This window comes from Musca autumnalis, unplaced genomic scaffold, assembly GCF_047663935.1.
Source record: "Musca autumnalis isolate F117 unplaced genomic scaffold, ASM4766393v1 scaffold_3, whole genome shotgun sequence".
NCBI classification, from domain to species: domain Eukaryota; kingdom Metazoa; phylum Arthropoda; class Insecta; order Diptera; family Muscidae; genus Musca; species Musca autumnalis.
Genome location: NW_027411866.1, coordinates 199,825,912 through 199,845,976, shown reverse-complemented (window position 1 = coordinate 199,845,976; position 20,065 = coordinate 199,825,912). Strand labels below are relative to the sequence as shown.

General features: G+C 35.5%; 1 protein-coding gene across 14 annotated transcripts in view; it reads right to left on the bottom strand.

Annotated features, from left to right (window-relative positions):
- prage (RNA exonuclease prage) overlaps positions 1 to 20,065 on the bottom strand; it is a 254,065-nt gene that overhangs the window by 211,574 nt on the left and 22,426 nt on the right. For all 14 annotated transcript variants that reach the window (XM_073976253.1, XM_073976262.1, XM_073976256.1 and 11 more), the window contains one exon: positions 6,043 to 8,014. In XM_073976253.1, coding sequence (XP_073832354.1) covers positions 6,043 to 6,952 — 910 coding nt within the window. In that variant the 5' untranslated portion in view covers positions 6,953 to 8,014. The remainder of the gene's footprint in view (positions 1 to 6,042; positions 8,015 to 20,065) is intronic.

Genomic DNA, 20,065 nt, shown 5'->3' with positions numbered 1-20,065 from the left:
TTCCCGCTGGAAGCTGTGGGTTTACGGATGGGGCTGTGCTAGGGGGGAGAACCGGACTGGGTCTTTATATAATGGAACCGGAAACGGAAATCTCCCTCCGTCTGCCGGATCATAACACGATCCTGCAGGCGGAACTCCGGGCGATAACAGAGTGTCTGCTTTGGTTTGATACACACACAAGGCCTACCACTGTAAATATCCTTACGGATAGCAAAGCAGCCATTAGAGCTATATCAACCAAGACAGTGAAATCTAGAACTGTCTTGGAATGTATTAAATCTATAAATAATTACTCCCAACACGGTAAGGTAAACATTATATGGGTACCAGGGCATACCGGGATTAGGGGTAATGAAATAGCAAACTCCTTGGCAAAACAAGCCAAGGAGCAACCAACAGTAAGTCTAGAAAACGCTAAGCCGTTTAAAGCTACGCGACTAGAACTAAAGACATGGGCAAAAAATGCACATGTATCCCTCTGGAGTAGTGGAGAGAAGGGAAAAAACACAAAAATCCTATGGGGAAACCCAGACGAGGACAAAACAAAAGAATTACTTTTACTAAGTAAAAAAGATATTAGTAGACTGATAGGAATCCTTACAGGTCACCTAGGTCTAAAAGCGCACCTGCACAAAATAGGTTGTGCAGAAAACAGTGAATGCAGAGCATGCGGAGAGGACGACGAAACGTTGGAACATTACCTCTGCCATTGTCAAGCCTTCACAAATCTGAGAACCCAGTTACTAGGGAATGACATTATACCAGGACTCGACCAAATTAGGACAATCGAGTTCAAAAAGATCAGAGACTATGTAAATAGGACAGAGATCCTAGACTAAGTCAAAAAAAAAAGGATAATCCTTCCATAACCCAAAATTAGAGCGCACAACAGGCCTACTTATGGCTTAAGTGTATGTCCACATGGGCATGTGGTGATCTAGTATCACCCCTCTTATCAACCTAACCTAACCTAACCTAACCTAACCTAGCAAGCGAAGGGGAACAGAATAAAATTGTGTGAATTATTTTTGTTCTTTTTTTCTTCAGTTTTCTAAATACAATCGTTGAGTAAAGACGGTAAAGTCTGTGAATAAATCAGTGTTTTGTGTTTTCTTAAAGAAATGGCGCTTTTTAGTAAATTAAATGCCCAATACATTTTATAATTGGACATCTTATAATTGACTCAAAGAAGATATTGCATTTAATATTGGTAATTACATCAATACATTTTTTCATATACATACATATGTATATGTGAAATATGGATGTGCCTATTTATTACATTATATAGTAATTTGATTCCAGATTCCGATTTCCCGCTGGTGATTTCAACTTTGAGGACAATGTGTTTTATTTCACAACAAAGGACAAGCATTCAACCATGTTTCTATATACATATTTTTTTTTTCTTTTTAAAAGTGTGAGTCTTTATAAATTATTCCATATCGGTCCACGTTTTGATATAGCCCCCACAGAACGGTACCACCCGATTGTCGGTATTTTGAAGGTATTAGCTTTATTATCACACCGAAATGAATGAAATTTGGCACTTAGTCTTTCTTTAGGGTATAAAACTTTCTCCCAGAATTTTGTCGGTATAGGTCCACGCCTTCATATAGCCCCCATAGAATGGTACCTCGCGATTTACGGTATTTTGAAGGTTTTAGCTTCATTTTCACACCGATATGGCTGAAATTTGGTACTTAGTTTACGTTGGTGGTTTAAAACTTTCCCCCCAGAATTTTGTCGGTATCGGTCCATGCCTTCATATAGCGCCCATAGAACGGTATTTTGAATTTTCGGTATTTTGAACGCTGTGGCCTCAATATTGCACCGAAATGGCTGAAGTTTGGTGTCCTCAAATTTCCACCGAAATGGCTGAAATTTGGTATTTAGACATCGTTGGGGGTTCTTAACTTTCCTCTTTAAATTTGTCATATAGGTCCATGCCTTCATATAGTCTCCATAGAACGGTACCTCCCGATTTTCGATATTTTGAAGATTGTGGCCTTAATTTTCCTCCGAAATGGCTGACATTTGGTATTTAGACTTGGTTGGGGATACTAAAAATTTGTCGGTATAGATCCACGCCTTCATATAGCCCCCATGGAAAGGTACCTCCCGATTTTCGGTATTTTGAATATTGTGGCTTCAATATTCCACCAGAATGGCTGAAATTTGGTATTGAATTTTCTTTGGGTCTAAAATTGAATTGAAACTAATTTTTCCATTTTACTTCAATACATTTTGTAGTGTAGGGTATACAAGTTCGACCCGGCCTAACTTAACGCCGTTCTTACTTGTTATTAAACAACAAATATTTGTTTGCAGGACGCAAACATGTTTGGAACTGGTTTGGAACTGGTTTGTTTGGGACATATGTTAGAGATGCCTTTTTTCCTCCGTATATGTGCAGTAGGGCTATGACTTTTTTACAACCTCATATCCCTGTATCATAGCGTGATGAGTTTTGTCATAATATTACATAAAATCATTATTATAAGGTGATTCGGTGAAAAAACCTCACGCACAAAATGATTTTAAAATTTGAATTTATCAAAATTATGGACAATTTTTTGAAGTCACTGTAAGCAGATATACAATTGAAAATAAACTTTAGAGTCACATGAGATAATTAAACTGACATAACATTTATTTCTCACTAATTTTCTTCAATTCTGAGAATCGTAAAAATGTCGTAAACGCTTTTATTTAAAGATATAATTTTTTAACAAAAAACAAAAAAATTAAAAAATTTTCAAAGTGGTTTGTGCATGACCTTTTTAATATTTGAATGAAATAAACATTATTATAGTTATTAGTAGGCTTATATTTATTCATTCGTGCAACAAAAAATAATTTTTGAAAAAAATTTTTTTTCATTTCATAAATTTTTTTAAAAAAATTATTTTTTTAAATCGATTTGTGCGCGAATTTTTTTATATTTCAATGGAATAAACGATAGCGTAGTGATTATTATGCAAAAGTTCATTCATCCCTGCTACAGAAAATCATTTTTGAGAAAACATGTCAAAACGTGATAACCCTAATATTTATATATTTTAATACATTTCGTATAAGTTATTAACTATGTATGACATTCGGGAGGTGTTTTGCTGAGGAGCAGCATGAACACAGCACAAAAACAAAGGAAAATAAAAATTAATTTTCTCCAAAGTGTCCGATTTCACTTTAACGTCCTCTATTATATTTTCTCAAATTTCAGTTTGACCCGTCGAAACCTTTAAGTTGTTAAATTTTGTAATTTATAAATTTAAAAGTTTAATAATTTTCTGTTTAAATAAGTAAAAAGATATCAGTCGGCTATACCCTCAGCCTGTGTGGATTGAATTATTTTTTTCCAAAAAAAAAACTTGTGTATTTAAGGGAGTTTCTAAAACTTTCTCCGTATGAACCGAAAAAAATTTGGATAGTATTAAAGCTCAAAAATTTGCGGGGATAACGAAAGATAGAGCTTTTTATCACACTAGCCTACGAAAAAACATAATATCGCTGTAAAGTAAAAATGTCCAAGGGATCCTCGACCACACAAATATGTTGAACATTTGTGTGGGTGGTACCACAAGGATTGGACAGATAGGGTCCAAATTTGAACATAAACAAGTAAAAAAGTATCAGTAGGCTTTGCCGACAGAGATATACCCTCAGCCTGTGCAAATTAAAACACTTTTTTCACAAAAAACTTATGTATTTAGGGGGTTTCAAAATTTTGGTCGTATGAACCGACAAAAATGTTGATTAGGATTAAAGTTTAAAAATTTTGCGGAAAAGGTACTTTAAGGAATGGACCGTCATAGACCATGGGGGTGCCATAGGCGGTTTTTACTCCATTCTGGATGTTTTCTCAAGAAGTATGGACTTGCCCCTGAAACAACCTTTACCATCGTAATTGAGGCAGCGAATGTAAGTTGCTTCAACAAAATTCAAAGTGATTCAATAGCAGGTCTTAAAGTGAACTTATCCAAAATTTTGTGTGGGAGGTACGGGTGGAGTGGACAAATATAGTCCATATTCGAACCTGATCTATATCTAGTAGATATTATGAGAATGTGTAAAGTATGGACCAAATCGGTCACTCCCATCAAGAGTTATCGTGCGCACAATCTTTCCGAATATTTTTGAACTTTTTGGGGTACCTGAAGGAGTGGACCGATATGGCTTATCTACAAACTTAAACTAAGTTTGGAAACAATATTACGAAGGCCCAATTTTGGCCGGAATCGGAATTTCCGTTCGAAAATTATCTTGCGTTTCCACCCATAAACATGGTGTCATAGGGTTTGTTTTTCAACTTTCTGGCTATTTTTTCAGGAAGTATGGACTTGCCCCTGATGAATGTTGTACCTTCGTATAGGGGACAGTGAATACAAGATAATACAACAAAAACCAATGCGATTCGAGAGCAGGTCCTAAACTGAACTTTTCCGAAATTTTGTGTGGAGGTACTCGAAGGAGTTTACCGATTAAGTCCATATTGGAACCTCATCTAAGTCTGGTAGAAATTTCATATTATGCAAAGTATGGACCAAATCGGTTACTTCCTTCAAGAGTTATCGTCCGCACAAATTTTCCGAACATTTTCGAACTTTTGTGGGGGAGGTACCGGAAGGAGTGGACCGATATAATCCATCTTTGAACTTGAACTATGTTGGGACAAAATATTACGAAAGCCAAATTTTCGACCGAATCGGCAGATCCGTTGGAGAGTTATCTTGCGCTCCAGCCAGCCAGACAGACGGACGGACATTGCTCAATCGATTCCAAATTTTCTGAAACACATTTCGCCCAAACATATTTGGGGTCTAAAACCATTATTTCGATGAGGCACATTTTGCCCGTATGAAAGTGTATATATACCCTTTCTAGCCTAAAGGCTGAGGGTATAATAAATTTCATCGAAACACAACAGAATTTCTTTAAATTACACTGTACAACAAAATTGAACTTTTTTTTTAAATAAAAGAAACCCCGCACAGATTATGAAAGAGGACCGAAAAAAAGAAGACACGTGTATCGGCGTTTTGAAAGTTTACGTCAGGAAGTAACGTAACTAGCCGTGGCAAGTTCCGCCCATTTCTACAGGTTTTGAAATATTCGACATCAGATTCCTTGGAGTCCTTTCATTTTAGCTATAAAGTGTCTTTAGCAATATTACTGACAACAATGCCGGGTATTAACCCTCAAAAAAATTAACCCTCATGCGAGTCAATAAACGGGTGTTTTCGGTCTTTTTTTTCAAAAACGTTTAAAAACTCCTTTAAAATGTGATCGTATCAGATCAAAATATTCTAGAAAATTATTTGTCATAAAATTTTACTATAGGTCCATGACTACACCAAAACTCTAAAATGTACCTAAACGCCAGGAATTTGACAAAAATAAAATCATTTATTCGGCGACTTATATTGAAATTTGATGGAGAATATTTTTGTTTTTGACGTCTTCTATCTAGAATGAAGTTTTGTGGGACAAAACTTGATAAACTTAGATAAAGTACAACATTAACTCTAAAACGTGATTTTACTTTTGGCAGATTCCTGGCGTTTAGTTACGATTTAGAGTTTTGGTCTATTCGGGGACCTATAGTAAAACTGTATGACAAATAATTTTTTAGAATATTTTGATTTGATACGATCACATTTTAAAGAAGTTTTTGAAAAAAGGACCAAAAAGACCCCTTAAGTGACTCGCATGAGGGTTAATTTTTTTCATAAAAAGATACCCCGCATTGTTGTCAGTAATATTGCCGAAAACACTTTATACCTAAAATGCAAGGATTCCAAGGAATCTGATGTCGAATATTTCAAAACCTGTAGAAATGGGTGGAACTTGCCACGCCTATTTAGGTTGCTTCCCGATGTAAACTTTCAAAACTCCGATATACGAGTCTTCTTTTTTTTCGGTCCTCTTTCATATTTTGGCCAAGTTATCTTGTAATTATTTTTTGTGTTGTAAAGTGTTATTTTCGTATAGAAATATTATTATGGAATTGAAACAAAAAATAAAAAAACCGTTACTTACTTTTCTTTTTCTGTTGTTCCCTTTGTTTCATATCCTTGTTGATTATTTTCACACACACTGTTGCTGACGTTGTTGTTGTTGAAGTTGATGAAGTTAATTCGTTGATGGCTGTTGCTCCTGCTGCCGCCGCTGCTGCTGGAGACGACGACGACGTTACAGTGGCTACTGCCTCAGCTACAACCAATGTTGCTGCTGTTGTTGATTTTTTGTTAACTAATTTAGAATCGCTACGTTTAATTTTCGGTAATTTCGTTAATGATTTATTTAAAACTTTATCGATTTTATCAGATTTTTTTGATTGTTGTTGCGTAGAAGCCGGCTGCTGCTGTTGTTGTGGCTGTTGCTTAGTTATGGATGATTTGTTGTTGTTGTCCCCTGGAAGCGTTGCCATGGTAGTAGAAGACTCTTCATTTGTGGTTTCATTATCAAAAGTTGATTCTGAGGTAGTTGTTGTTTGTTCCGTATTTATATCCTTTCCATTGTTCGTGTTGCGAAGAGCAGCAGCTGCTGCTGCTGCTGGTATTGGAAAATTATGTTTATTTTGTGTCCACATTCCAGCATTATTAAAGATACCATTGCCTAATGGTGATCTCGGGTGCTGCATCATCATTGTGGCAGGATTGTAAAAATGACGTGGTCCTGCCTGGTGATGATGGTGGTGATGGTAGTAGGAAAATCCAGAACGTTGTGGTGGTGATTGACCCATAAAACGTGGATAATTCACCATTTGTCGCATGTGATACATGGCATTTGGATGGCCATGGGGATGTGGAGGTGGTGGACCAGCCATAAAATGTGGCGGTGCACCGCCAGCACCTGGCATCATTATATTGTTTGTATTGGGGTTACCGCCTGCGGCACCACCATTCATATTGGGTACAAACATAACGCCCTGCTGATTCAAATTCATAACGAATTGGAAAAATTAAAAATTGTTTAAACGCTTTGTGGTTTTTTTATGTTTCGTTGCCACAATGTTCCAGCGCTTAATTTCGTTTTTGTGACGTTCGTTGTCTCTCTCTCTTTGTTTTCTTGGAAATTATTAAAATGTTGGTGTTTAATATTTTTTTCTTTTTCTTCTGCTTCTTCTTTGTCTGCTTCGTTTTTTTAAGATAAGCCCACTCGTGGCTTTTAATCCGGTGGCTATGTGTAATCAATCCACAAATTGGTAATTATTAAGCCAATGTCACGTAGCGTGACGCCAAAGCGTGTTATTGTCTCGTATGGAATAGCAGCAGCAAATGCTAACCAAATGTTGGCGGTTTGCTGTTGTTGTTTGATTAGAATTTGACGACAATGGAGTAACTTTATGTTGTTCTTTTTCTTATTGTTGTTCTTGGTAGGTGCTAGAATTCTAAGCGTTACTGCGGCAGGAAATGAAATGATGGGAGTAGAAGGCGGAGGACGTGGTTCTTGGTGCAGAGTTTTAGATGATTGCAAATCTAGTTCTTGGTGACGTTGTTGTTGTTGTTTTTGTTCATTAACTATAAAATGAAAACGTTGTTGTTGTTGCTCTGTGCACATATTATGATGCGTTCAATTTGTTCAAATAGGCAAAAACAACGCAAAACAATTTTTGTTGGAAAATTTGCAAACAAAATTTTGAATTGTGGCGTTTTCGTTGGTGGGGTCTGTAAATGCAACGCCGCCTCAAAGTCTCGTTGCAAATGTGTTAGCTTGCCGCTACTGCTGCTACCGCCTCTGGTCCGGCTATATTTACTGATGACGCTAATGATCCTAATCGTGTTGCCTTTTCTGTTGCCAATTTTTGTATGGCCATATGCTGCTGCGAATTTTCCGAATCTGCATCCGTTACCCGTTCAACCCAATAATGAATATTAAAATGTTTTCTGTTTTGCTGTTCTGGTTTTCTATTTCATTTGTTGCACCACACTTTCTGTATTCACAAAATTCACTTTTGATTTCTGTTTATTTTTCTTTCTATGGCTTTCGTTCTTTGTTTAATATTTAGCTATAGACACAAAAAGAGGAAGAAAATAATGAATTTGTGGTTTTGTGAGGTTCTTGATTTGCATTTGGTTTATTGTTGCATTCTGTTCTTTGTTTTGGGGCTATCGATGACGTTAAAATTTATTTTTACATCTTTATTAAAATTTTGTTTGTTTGTGTTGTGTGTTTTTCGTCTTAAGATTTTGATCGTAATTTATTATTTAAATTTAGATTTTTTATGCACTTCCTTCTCAAAATTGGGTTAATTAAGCAATGCAATTTGGTTAAAATGTATTTTGACAAACATAATTTAATTTATAACATAAATGCTGAAATTTGTTGCAAATGATAACATTGTTTTAAATTATAATGCTTCTTTAAATAACTAACAATTTGAAAAGGAACAATATGGGATTGAAATTTTGTTCGAAAACTGACTACAACGTTTTTATTAAATTGAATGAAGTTCAATAAATACAAAGTGTGGAACCCTTTAAGTAAGAAAACGTTCTCAATAAGAGCAATGTAAAACTCCCATACAGGAGGTTTAGGTATGAAAACCTTACTTTAGAGCTGGCAAACTATCGATATCTGCCCTATTCGATTTTTTCCATATTTCCGTTTTAAACTATCTATAAAATCGATACTATCGTAGATTTGTCACCCATATTTATTTAGAAGCCGAAATGGTCAACAAACGTGTTTTGTTTACATTTCGTATGCCATTGGAATACCGTTGTAAAATTCAATTTTAAAACGTCGGTACGTTACGTTTTCGTGGTCTCCAGGTGGACTTTGAAGAGATTTGTTCCAGCCCAATTTCACGAAATCATTTTGGAGTTTCATTGTTTCATTTCCTATTGTTAACCGATAGCAATGAAAATTCCAATTGTCGCAATTTAATTAGTCTACGATAATTTCCTTTAATTTTTCATTTCACATTTTCATAGAAACAAATTTCAGTCCCAGAACAAGTTCTAAGCGATACTGGCACACAATTGACCCCAAGTCAACGAAGAAACGTCAATTGCGAAATCCACCACTTTTTTAAACAACAAAATAGAGCAACAAAATAAACTGGTATATGACAGTAAACTTCGAATTTGTACAGTACCATCTGCGGGTAATGCATAGAGAGTCAATTGGTCACTTTCGCACACATCCCTTGTAAATGTTTACAGTTGAGTGCACTGTGATGGGTCTAAAGTGGAACTAGTTACTGTGAACCAGAGAATCGACGAGTTTCCGATTCCGAACTAGTTCATATTGCTAGCGGATACTGACTCGTCGGCCAATTGCGGAGAATAGTTACAAAAAATTTGAAAAACAGTTTTAATATAAAACCAAAATTAATCATGGGAATTAAATTACTCGAAGTCATAAAGACTTTGCAGTATACTGCCAGAAATAGCCATCTCGAACGCAAAATCCAATTCAGAGAGAAGGTGCTATGAACCGTAATAACGCTCTTCATCTACTTGGTATGCTATGTTCAGACTCTGCTGAACCTTTCCTGCCTATTTATGGAATTGGTTTTGTCTCCCAATGTTAAATCTGGCTTGATTGTACAATTGTTGACTGGTATCAAAATCGTTGAAGTTGGTGACACTCCCAAGGATCGTTCTTTGTTCAATGTTGCGCAAAAACTCTTTGGTATGGTTATTGCCATTGGCCATGCCATTGTTTATTCCATGACTGCAATGTGTGGTGATCGATCTGAAATAGGTGTTGGTGTTTGATTGTTGTAGATCAACATTTTATTATTTGCCGTCGATTCGATTTTGTTACTTTTGGATGAATTATTGCAAAAGGATTATGGCTTTGGTTCCGGTATTTGTCTCTTCATCACCACCAACATTTGCGAAACCTATGTGTGGAAGTTCTTCTCACAAGCCAACGGTTCAATCCGCGCCATTTTCTTGCATCTTCTAAAAAATTTCATGAATTTGTTTTATTTGTTTACACAAAAAGCTTATATAATCAATTGCGTATTTTATTCCCGGTCCACACTCGAGCGATTTCATTGAAAAATTTCATAAAATTAGGTGTTCTTAGATCGAGTTCCTCACAACAGCAATTTCATAATATTACTCTACTATGTCCCGGTTCATACTAGAGTGAATTTCATTAAAACAATTCATGAAATTAGGCGTTCTTAGACCGAATTCCTCACTACAACAATTTCATGTTTTTACTCTACTGTGTCCCGGTCCACAAAAGAGCGATTTTATTGGAAAAAATTTCATGAAATTATGCGTCCCTAGATCGAGTTCCATTGTAGAGTAACCTCATCAAATTGTTTTAGTGCGGAACTCGATCTAAGAACGCCTAATTTCATGATTTTTTCAATGAAATCGTTTTAGTGTAGACCGGGACTGTGGAACTCGAATATGGAACTCGATCCAGGGACCCATATTTGAAGGGAGTAACCGATTTGGTCCATTCTTTGCACATCTTGAAATTTCTACCCGGCTTAGATGAGGATCCAATATGGACTCAATCGGGCCACTCCTTCGGGTACCTCCCCCACAAAATTTCGGACAAGTTCAGTTTAGGACCTGCTCTCGAATCGCCTTGATTTTTATTGCAACAACTTGTATTTACTTCCCCCCATACGACGGTACAAGTTTCATCAGGGGCAAGTCCATACTTGCTGAGAAAGCGGCCGGAAAGGTGCAAAAAGCCCCTATGACACCTTGTGTAGTGGTAGGAGCGCAAGATAACTCTCGTACGTATCTGTCGATTCGCTCCAAAATTTGGCCTTCGTAATACTTTATCAAAACATAGTTTAAATTCGAAGATGGGCTATATCGGTCCACTCCTTCAGGTACCTCCCCCACAAAACTTCAAAAATGTTCGGAAAAATTTTGCGCACGATAACTCTTGAAGGGAGTGACCAAAGTAATCCATACTTTGCACATCCTAATATATTTACCAGATATAGATCAGGTTCGAATATGGACTATATTTGTCTACTCCATCTGGTACCTCTCACACAAAATTTCGGATAAGTTCACTTTAAGACCTGCTCTCGAATCACTTTGATTTTTGTTGAAGCGATTTGCTTTCGCTGCCTCCATTACGCTGGTAAAAGTTTTTTCAGGGGCAAGTCCATATTTCTTGGGAAAACAACCCGAAAGGTGTAAAAGCCCTAGGTCACCTATTCCACATTGTTGTCGGCAAATTCAAATGTCCAAAAAGGGCCACAAAATTCTGAAGAGACCTGAAATACATTCGATCTGTCCGGAGGTAAAAGTTTCGCTTCACATTGGCTGAGGGTATATATCTGTCGGCAAAGCCGACTGACACTTTTTTACTTGTTTTAATATATTTTTGACGGAACATCCTAGACAAATGCGTTAATTTTTTTTTTAATATTTCTTAAGGGCCTGGTTTTTTAGGAATATTTAAAAATATTTGTTGAGGGACCATGTGGGTTTTTAAGAATGCGTTGGGTTTTAAGAATATTTTTGTGGATTTTTAAGAATGCGAGGGTTTTTAGAATATTTTGTGGGTTTTTAAGAATGCGTGGGTTTTTAAGAATATTTTTGTGGGTTTTTAAGAATGCGTGGGTTTTTAAGAATATTATTGTAGGTAGGTTTTGTTGTTCACAGCAAGTTATATTTTTTTTCTTTGGGAAATCCATAACTTCCGAAATAATGACCAAAGACGTACAATACCTTGAGAAATAGTGAAGAAGGATTTTAAGGTCTACTTAAGCTTGCTACTTGTTGTTATACCCTGACTCTTTGGGATGACTAGAGTTTATCCACTTTGATACGATCAAAAATGTGATTCATCGATATAAAGTTATGTGTGGATGAAATCCGTGTCAGACAACTTAAAATCGATTTATACCTGGCTGTCCGTGTGCCAACCAAGTTGGTTCCTAATATTACTTCCAGATGTAGGTCAGGTTCGAATATGGTGTCGCATCTTTCAATTACATCGCACAAAAAATTAAGGATATGATGAATTTTTTGCTGAGTTATTTTATATACCCTCAGCATTTATGATAACAGGGGCATATACACTTTGATACGACCAAACATGTGCCTCATCGAAATAATGGTAATTTGGAATCGATTTAGCAGTCTACGTCCGTCCGGCTGGAGCGTTATCATGCGGATTAACTGATTTGGTTAAAAATTTGGCTTTAATAATATTCTGTCCAAACTTAGTTTAAGTTCGAAGATGGGTCATATGGCCTACACCCTCAGGTACATTCCCCACAAAAGTTCGAAATTTTTGGGCAAAAATTATGCGCACAGACCGATTTGGTCTTTAGTTTGCACATCGCAATATTTCTACCAGACGTAGATAAAGTTCGAATATGGATTATATCGGTTCACTCCTTCAGGTACCTCCCACACAACATTTCGGAAAAGTGCAGTTTAAGACCTGCTCGCGAATCCTTTTAATTTTTGTTGTATCAACTTGTATTCGCCACCACCTTTAGGAAGGTAAAAAGTTTTTTTCGGGGCAAGTCCATACTTCTTGAGAAAATGGCCCGATAGCTGTAAAAACCCGATATGGCAACATTTGCTGTGGATGGAGTGGGCGGTAACTCTCGAACGGATAAACCGATTCGATACAAAATTTGGCAATCGTAATATTTTGTCCAAAGTTAAATTAAGTTCTAAGATGGACCATATCGGTCCACTCCTTTGGGTACCTCCCTCTCAAAAGTTCGAAAATATTCGGAAAAATTGTGCAAACGATAACTCTTGAAAGCAGTAACAGAGTTTGTTTATACTTTGTACATCGTAAAGTTTCAACCTGACATAGATGATGTTCCAATGGGCTCCTTCGACTACCTCCCACACAAAATTTCGGAAAAGTGCATTTAAGACCTGCTCTCGAATCGCTTTGATTTTTTTTTGCAGGAAGCTGTATTCGCTGCCCCCATTACGACGATACAATTTTTTTCAGGGGCAAGTCCATACCCCCTGCGAAAATAGCCTGAAAGCTGTAAAACCCCGCTATGACACCATGTGTTGTTGATGGAGCGTGCGTTAACTTTCGTACGGATCCAAAATTGGCAATCGTAATGTTTTGCCCAAAGTTAAATCAAGTTCTAAAATGGGTCATATCCGTCCACTCCTTTGGGTACCTCCCCCACAAAAGTTTAAAACGTTTCGATAAAATGGTGCGCACTCTCGAAGGCAGTAACCGATTTGGTCCATACTTTGGACATCGTAATATTTCTACAAGACATAGGTGAGGTTAGAATATGGACTATATGTGTCAACTCCTTATGATACCTCCCACACTAACTTTCGGAAAAGTGCAGCTTAGGACATCGTTTTGATTTTTCTTGCAATAGGTTGCACTCAAGATCCCAATTACGATGGTACAAGTTTTTTTCAGTGGCAAGTCCATACTTCTTGAGAAAATGACCTGAAACTGTAAAAACCCCATACGACCAGGATGTGTTGTGACCGAACCGAATACTGCTTTGGTCCACACTTTACATATCTTAATATTTCTTAGAATATAAGATGAAATTTGAAGATGGTGCTTATAGGTCCACTCCTTCCGGTACCTTACCGACAAAATCCGAAAATATTCTCTAAAATGGTAAGCGCAATATCTAATAAACGTAGCAAACTTTGTTTATGTTCCAAAGTAGGCCCTATTTGTTAAGGGTCTGTGCGAGAATCTTTTAGAAATTTTTACCGAAGGTACTCTTATTAGCCCTGTTTACAGCGATATTAAGTTTTTCGTGGGCAAGTCCATGCCTCCTGACATAATGGTCCTATCGAGAGGAATGACTCCCAAAAGAAGACACACTTCCAAAATGGACTATGTCGGTATATTTCTTTAGGTTCCTTCCCCCACAACACTTTTGAGATTTTATCCTAATTCAATTCTTTGTCGACAAGCCCAAAATTCTGAAGACCCCTAAATACATATGTTTTTTTGGGAAAAAAGTATTTCAATTTACGCAGACTGTCTCTTTTTTACTTGTTTGGTTTCCAATTCCACACTTCCTGGAATAATGACCCAAACCTTCTGACTTTTGTATCTCGATGTAATGTTTTCCTGTCTGTTGGCCTAAATATAATTCCTTAACTGTTTAAGTTATTAAGCTCCCCATAATGTGGACACCTTCAACAAATTAGGGTCATATTCTGGCTTCGGTACTATATCGTGGGTACATTTGCCCTTATATTCTATTACGATTTTCGATCAATAAACCAGATGTTTGGAGCATAGTTTTTTAAACAATTTCCAACACCTAACAAAGCTGTTGCACAACCCCATGGTTTTTAATATGCCCCAATTTATTATGGCATAGATGATAAGAAACGCCTGAGAAAGGCAGATCAAAAATTATATTATAAATGTAGGCACTCTAATATTTATAATATCATTTTAATTTCATTACATTGTTGTGGTTTCCAACATTGCGTGTTAATTTCCATGTTATTTCCCTGCCATATTTTCTTTAGTTCTTGTTTGTTGCCTAATGATCGCGTTTTACACTTGATATGTTGTAATAATTTCCAGGAAAAGTGTTATTTTAACATAATTTCACACATTACCTACAAACTTTGTTTTTTTGCACAAAACACCATTAAGCTCATGTTTCATTTCATGTTGTTTCCTCATTCTCCAATACATCGTAATAGAGACATACACTCACACATTTATAAATAAATCTTCTGCCACGATTTCTTTGTACTTTTTGTGGAACAAACAAACAAAGACCGAAACTACATGTTGCTGGTCATTCATTCATTACTTGTCATTCAAAACTTTTAGGTTTTTCAATTCCATTTCGTTTCTCCCGTTTTACATTTTTTTGCACAAACCATTATGGTTTGAATGTGATTTGCATTGTCTGTCTTGTTTTTGTTTGTTTGCTGTGTTTATTTACTGGTCGGTTGAGGTCATAAATTTGAGGCCATACCCTACATGTTGCAATTAGGTGCTTTGTCATTACGGTGAACTACATTACCAGAGTGTATTAAAGTGGGTTAGCGATAAATTGGAAAATTTTGCAAAGTCATATTTATGTAGGTTAAAAATAAATTATGAATAAAAAAATAAAGGATGTATTTTAGAATAATACAATAACTCTTTCAAATCAAGAAAAATATAGGCATTAAATAATGCCAATTTTATTAAGAACGACATGTGTGCGTGTGCGTATACTTATTAATATAAAGCATACGCTTAAATGCGCAAATGCGTACAGTAGGTTTTATGACTTTTTGAAATTTTTTTTCTCAAAAATGATTTCCTGTAGTGAGAATGAATGAACTTTTGCCTATTAATCACTAAAATAACGTTAATTCCATTAAAATATAAAAAAGTTCACACACAAACCGCTTTAAAAAAATATTTTTTGAAAAAATTTATTCCTGTTGCACGAATGAGTAAATTTAAGTCCCGGTCCACACTAAAGTGATTTCATTGAAAAAAAAATCACGAAATTATGCATTTCTAGATCGAGTTCCATATTAGAGTAAACTCATGAATTTTACGTTGTGAGGAATTCGAACTAATATTCTATTCGAATATTGAAAAAGATCATGCACAAACCACTTAAAAAAAATTGTTGTTTTTTTTTTTTTTGTTAAGCCAGTTAAAAGATTATCAGTGGGCTTGTCCGACAGAGATATACTCTCAGCTTCGAACCTAAAGAAAAATTAACACACAATACTTCTGTGGTGGGATTCTATAACGAATTTTTTGATTAAAGAAATTTGTTGGTATGTTAGCGACCAAAATAAAGTTGTCGCTAGGTACCCTTGTTACAGTGTTGTCAACATTTATTGGTACTTTTCATTTATAATTTTCCGTTTTGAATTTGCCGATTTTTTTCTGTAGCCAAAAAATGCGTTAAGTGGGATTCTCTAACGCATTTTTTGGTTACAGAAAAAAAATCGGCAAATTTAAAATTGACGTCCATATAATACGATGTACAACGTTTGGACCAAATCGTTTTATCCCTTCGAGGGTTCTCTTATGCACTACCAAGTTTATTTGGTGCCGGCAGGCTTAACCTGCACTCTTCAAATTTTGTGCGGGAAGTACTCGAAGGAGTGGACCTATGTAGACTATATTCGAATCTAATATGTTTTCCGTAGAGATATTACGATTAAAAAACTATGGACCAAGTCGGTTCCTACCGAATACGCTGATTATCGTGCACTGAGTTATCGTGCACTTTAACCACTACACATTGTGCTATGGGGTTTTTAACTTTTCGGACAATTTTCTTAGGAAGTATGGATTTGCCCCAGATAAAACTTGCACCCCTATAATGGGGGCACCGAATACAAGTTGTTACAACAAAATTCAAAGCGATTCGAGAGCAGGTCCCAAACTGAACTTTTCCAAAATTTTGTGTGGAAGGTACCCGAAGGACTGGACCGACAGAGTCCATATTGGAATCTTATCTATGTCAGGTACAAATTTCACCATGTGTAAAGTGTGGACCAAATCAATTAATCCCTTCAAGAGTTATCGTTCGCACAATTCTTCCGAACATTTTCGAACTTTTGTGTGGGAGGTACCTGAAGTAGGTTGTTCTAGCGGCCTAATTTACAACGGCTTCCCAAGTAAGTCAATACTTCCTGAGATAACGACCCAAAACCCTGTCGGCACATATAGGTATTGTGCAAGATAACTCAAAAACTTTATGAAGAAGTTTGTTTACTAAAAATGTTTGGCATATGTCAATGATTTGGTATAGCCCCACATTACAGATTTTAAAGCAAACTCATGATACGAAATCGATATATTTTGTATACGGTTTAGTTTTGTTTTTTTGCTTTTTTTTTGTCAGTGGCTGAGAGCGTATCTCCTTCAGCACAGCTGACTGATACTTTCTTACTTGTTGGTATATAGGTATAGTGGTTTTTGTTCTCAAATAAATAAAAAAATATTTAAAAATGCCTTATTTGTTTTTATGAAAAATGTTATTCATAAATCGTTAACAGCATTCTATATCTTATTCGTTGATGTTTAAATATTTACAAAATTTATTTTTATTTTCGCGGAAAATCGACAAATTATAAAAAAAATCTTGAAATAAATCCAAATTATCCTGCCTCAGAGTCCGTACAAACCTTAAAAAATATATTAAAAATATCTACTGAATCTAGACCAAATTTATAGACATTGGATATTTAAATTGTATATTACAGCAACAAGAAAAGAGCTAAACTTACTATTGGAATATTGTTCTAAATATAAATTAGAAAAATATATTTGGGAGTTCTCTAACTATTTCGCTAAAATCCCATACAATAATAAATGTATTCCGCTAAAATTTCATCAAGAAATATGGTTTATCATCGCGAAAGCTTTGATGCTTATTGAGATAACTTATATGATTAGGAAATTAAGAGTAATATTGAAATTACAGTCATTCAAAAAATATAAAAATTAAAAAGCCTGTCATTCGCGAATTAGTTTAAATGAGTTGGTGCGCATCCGATTTTGGATACAGCGAATCAATCTCTTTCAATATCTATGCATATTTCGATGTTTCACTCAGCGGCCAAAGGGTGCCGTCAGTTGCATCACACAAAGAAAAAACCTTAAGTTGGCATGCAGCGTCAATATACACATATTCCTCAAGAACCGCGGATGTGCCTCCACATTCTGTTTTTGGTAAAAGACCCATATTACGCGCGTAACTCTGTAATTTATGGCATGCTTTTTCGCAAAAATTATAATCGCGCTTAAAGGATTCCATATATGTAAAAATGTTCAAAGAAAATCGCGGCTTAGTACGAGGATTTGTCAAAATATATTTATACCCTCAGCATTTATGCTATCGAGGGTATATACACTTTCATACGGGCAAAATGTGCCCCATCGAAAAAATGGTTTTAGACCCCAAGTATGTTTGGACAAAATGTGTTTCAGACAATTTGGAGATGATTTAGCCATGTCCGTCTGTCTGTCTGGCTGGAGAGCACGATAACTCTCGAACCGATTAACCGATTCGGTGCAAAATTTGGCTTTCGTAATATTTTGTCCAAACTTAGTTTAAGTTCGAAGACGGTCCACTCCTTCCGGTACCTCCCCCACACAAGTTCAAAATGTGCGGAAAATTTGTGAGCACGATAACTACTGAATGGTCCATACTTTGCACATCGTAAAATTTCTACCAGACTTAGATGGGGTACCAATATGGACTCAATCGGTCCACTCCTTCGGGTACCTCTTACGCAAAATTTCGAATAAGTTCAGTTTAGGACCTGCTTTCGAATCGCTTTGATTTTTGTTGTAACAACATGTATTCACTACCCCCCATACCAGGGACGTACGCAGGATTTCATTTCGGGGGGGGCACAACTTGACCAAAAATCATGAAAAATTCAAATGTTGTGTAGCGTTACGTAAAGCTATTTTAAGGGGTTATGGCCACTTTTAAGCATGAGAAAAGCCATTTTCATTCATTTTTTATAAAAAATCTATTAAACCTTAAGTTACCTTCTATTTTTTTTTTTTTTTTTTTTTTGTTTTTTTTGAAAAATCTTACATTAAAATGACCGCTTATAAAGCACTAAAGCAGTTTGAGGTACCCACTGTAGTTTAAAAAAGAATAAACCGATCAGCATATATTTTTGTGGGATCATTACGAACCTAATAATCTTGTCCATTATCGAAAAGGAATCAAAAAAAATAAATTTTTAAAAATTTTGAACAGATAAAATCAACATTTCGATTTTAACAAAAACAAAACACTGTACAAAATTGATATTTTTTATGACTCCGTCAGCAATTTTTTTAAATACTCTCTCGGTTAAGCACATGATTTATGTGTACAATAGTCCCACAAAAACATATAAAGTGCCACTTCGAGGAAAAGACGTTTTTAGTTTCTATGCTAGATACAAAACACAATAAATGTTTCCCTTCGAAAGCTCATATCTCGGTAAATTTTTGTCCGATGGACTGGAAATTTTGGCACATATTCTATTCTATATTCTATTCTATATTTTATATGAAATAATGGTACAAAGTATATAAATTCAATAGAAAGAATTCATAATATTTAGTCCCAATTTACATTAGGCGAGTTTACTTGCGGCAAGTCTCAGTTTGTAGGAGAGACACGTAAGGGGTATGGAAGTGGAAAAAAATTGCTCGTACCGGCAATTTCAGGCAATTCCTTTTATATTTTTCGTTTTTGACATTATTTTCATTGTTTTGAAAACAAAACTTGCAGAAACAGAATTGCCTGTATAAACGCAAGAGGCAAGTTTAAAAGAGAACGAGAAAAATTGCCGCAAAAAAAATCGTTTAATGTAAATTGGGACTAAGGATACAATTTTAAATATTTACAGAGTAGGATATTTAGAATTGAAATTAGACAATATCGGGCCACGTTCGGTAATGTCGTCATGTAAAATTTATTGAAGTATATTGAAGTTTTTAATCATACAGGTCCACGTTATGGTTTATCGCAGAATTTTACAACAAAAAAGAATTGCCGTTGTCTTTGCTATAGCAAGATTTTCACAATTTCGATGATCTGAGCCTAATTTTTAAGAATATTGGCTGTCGTTGTCGTTGATATGTTTCCAAATGAAAACATTAAGAAAAATTTAACAGTTTTGGAGATATGGTGCGAAATGTATACAAATTATGGAATTTTTAGATATATTATAAAATTTATTTATTTTTTTTTCATTTCTCCAAATATTTTATTTTGGCCCTTATCTACAAATTTGCTGCAAACGTCAGAAGAAGATTTGCATTGGTTTCAGAGATATAGCCCCGAGTTGTTTAAAAAGTTGATATTTAATAATGTTTAGATGGGGCCATAAAATCCAAGCTGTATCTGACTCAACAAAACGGAACTAGGGCTTTTGTACTTTGGGTCTGTACTTTCAAAAAATCCTCACTTCAAATTATTTGCACAAGATTACCTTAAAAATGTTGCACAGTCTTATTTACCGAAAGAGATAGATTCTGATACCAGGATTATTTTTACTTTTAATATTATGTTACAAAAGATGCGTTATAATTTGTTTTCTTAATTGTACGATTAGAAGTTTTTAGACTCGATGACAAACACTTTGATGGACTTAGTTCTATATAG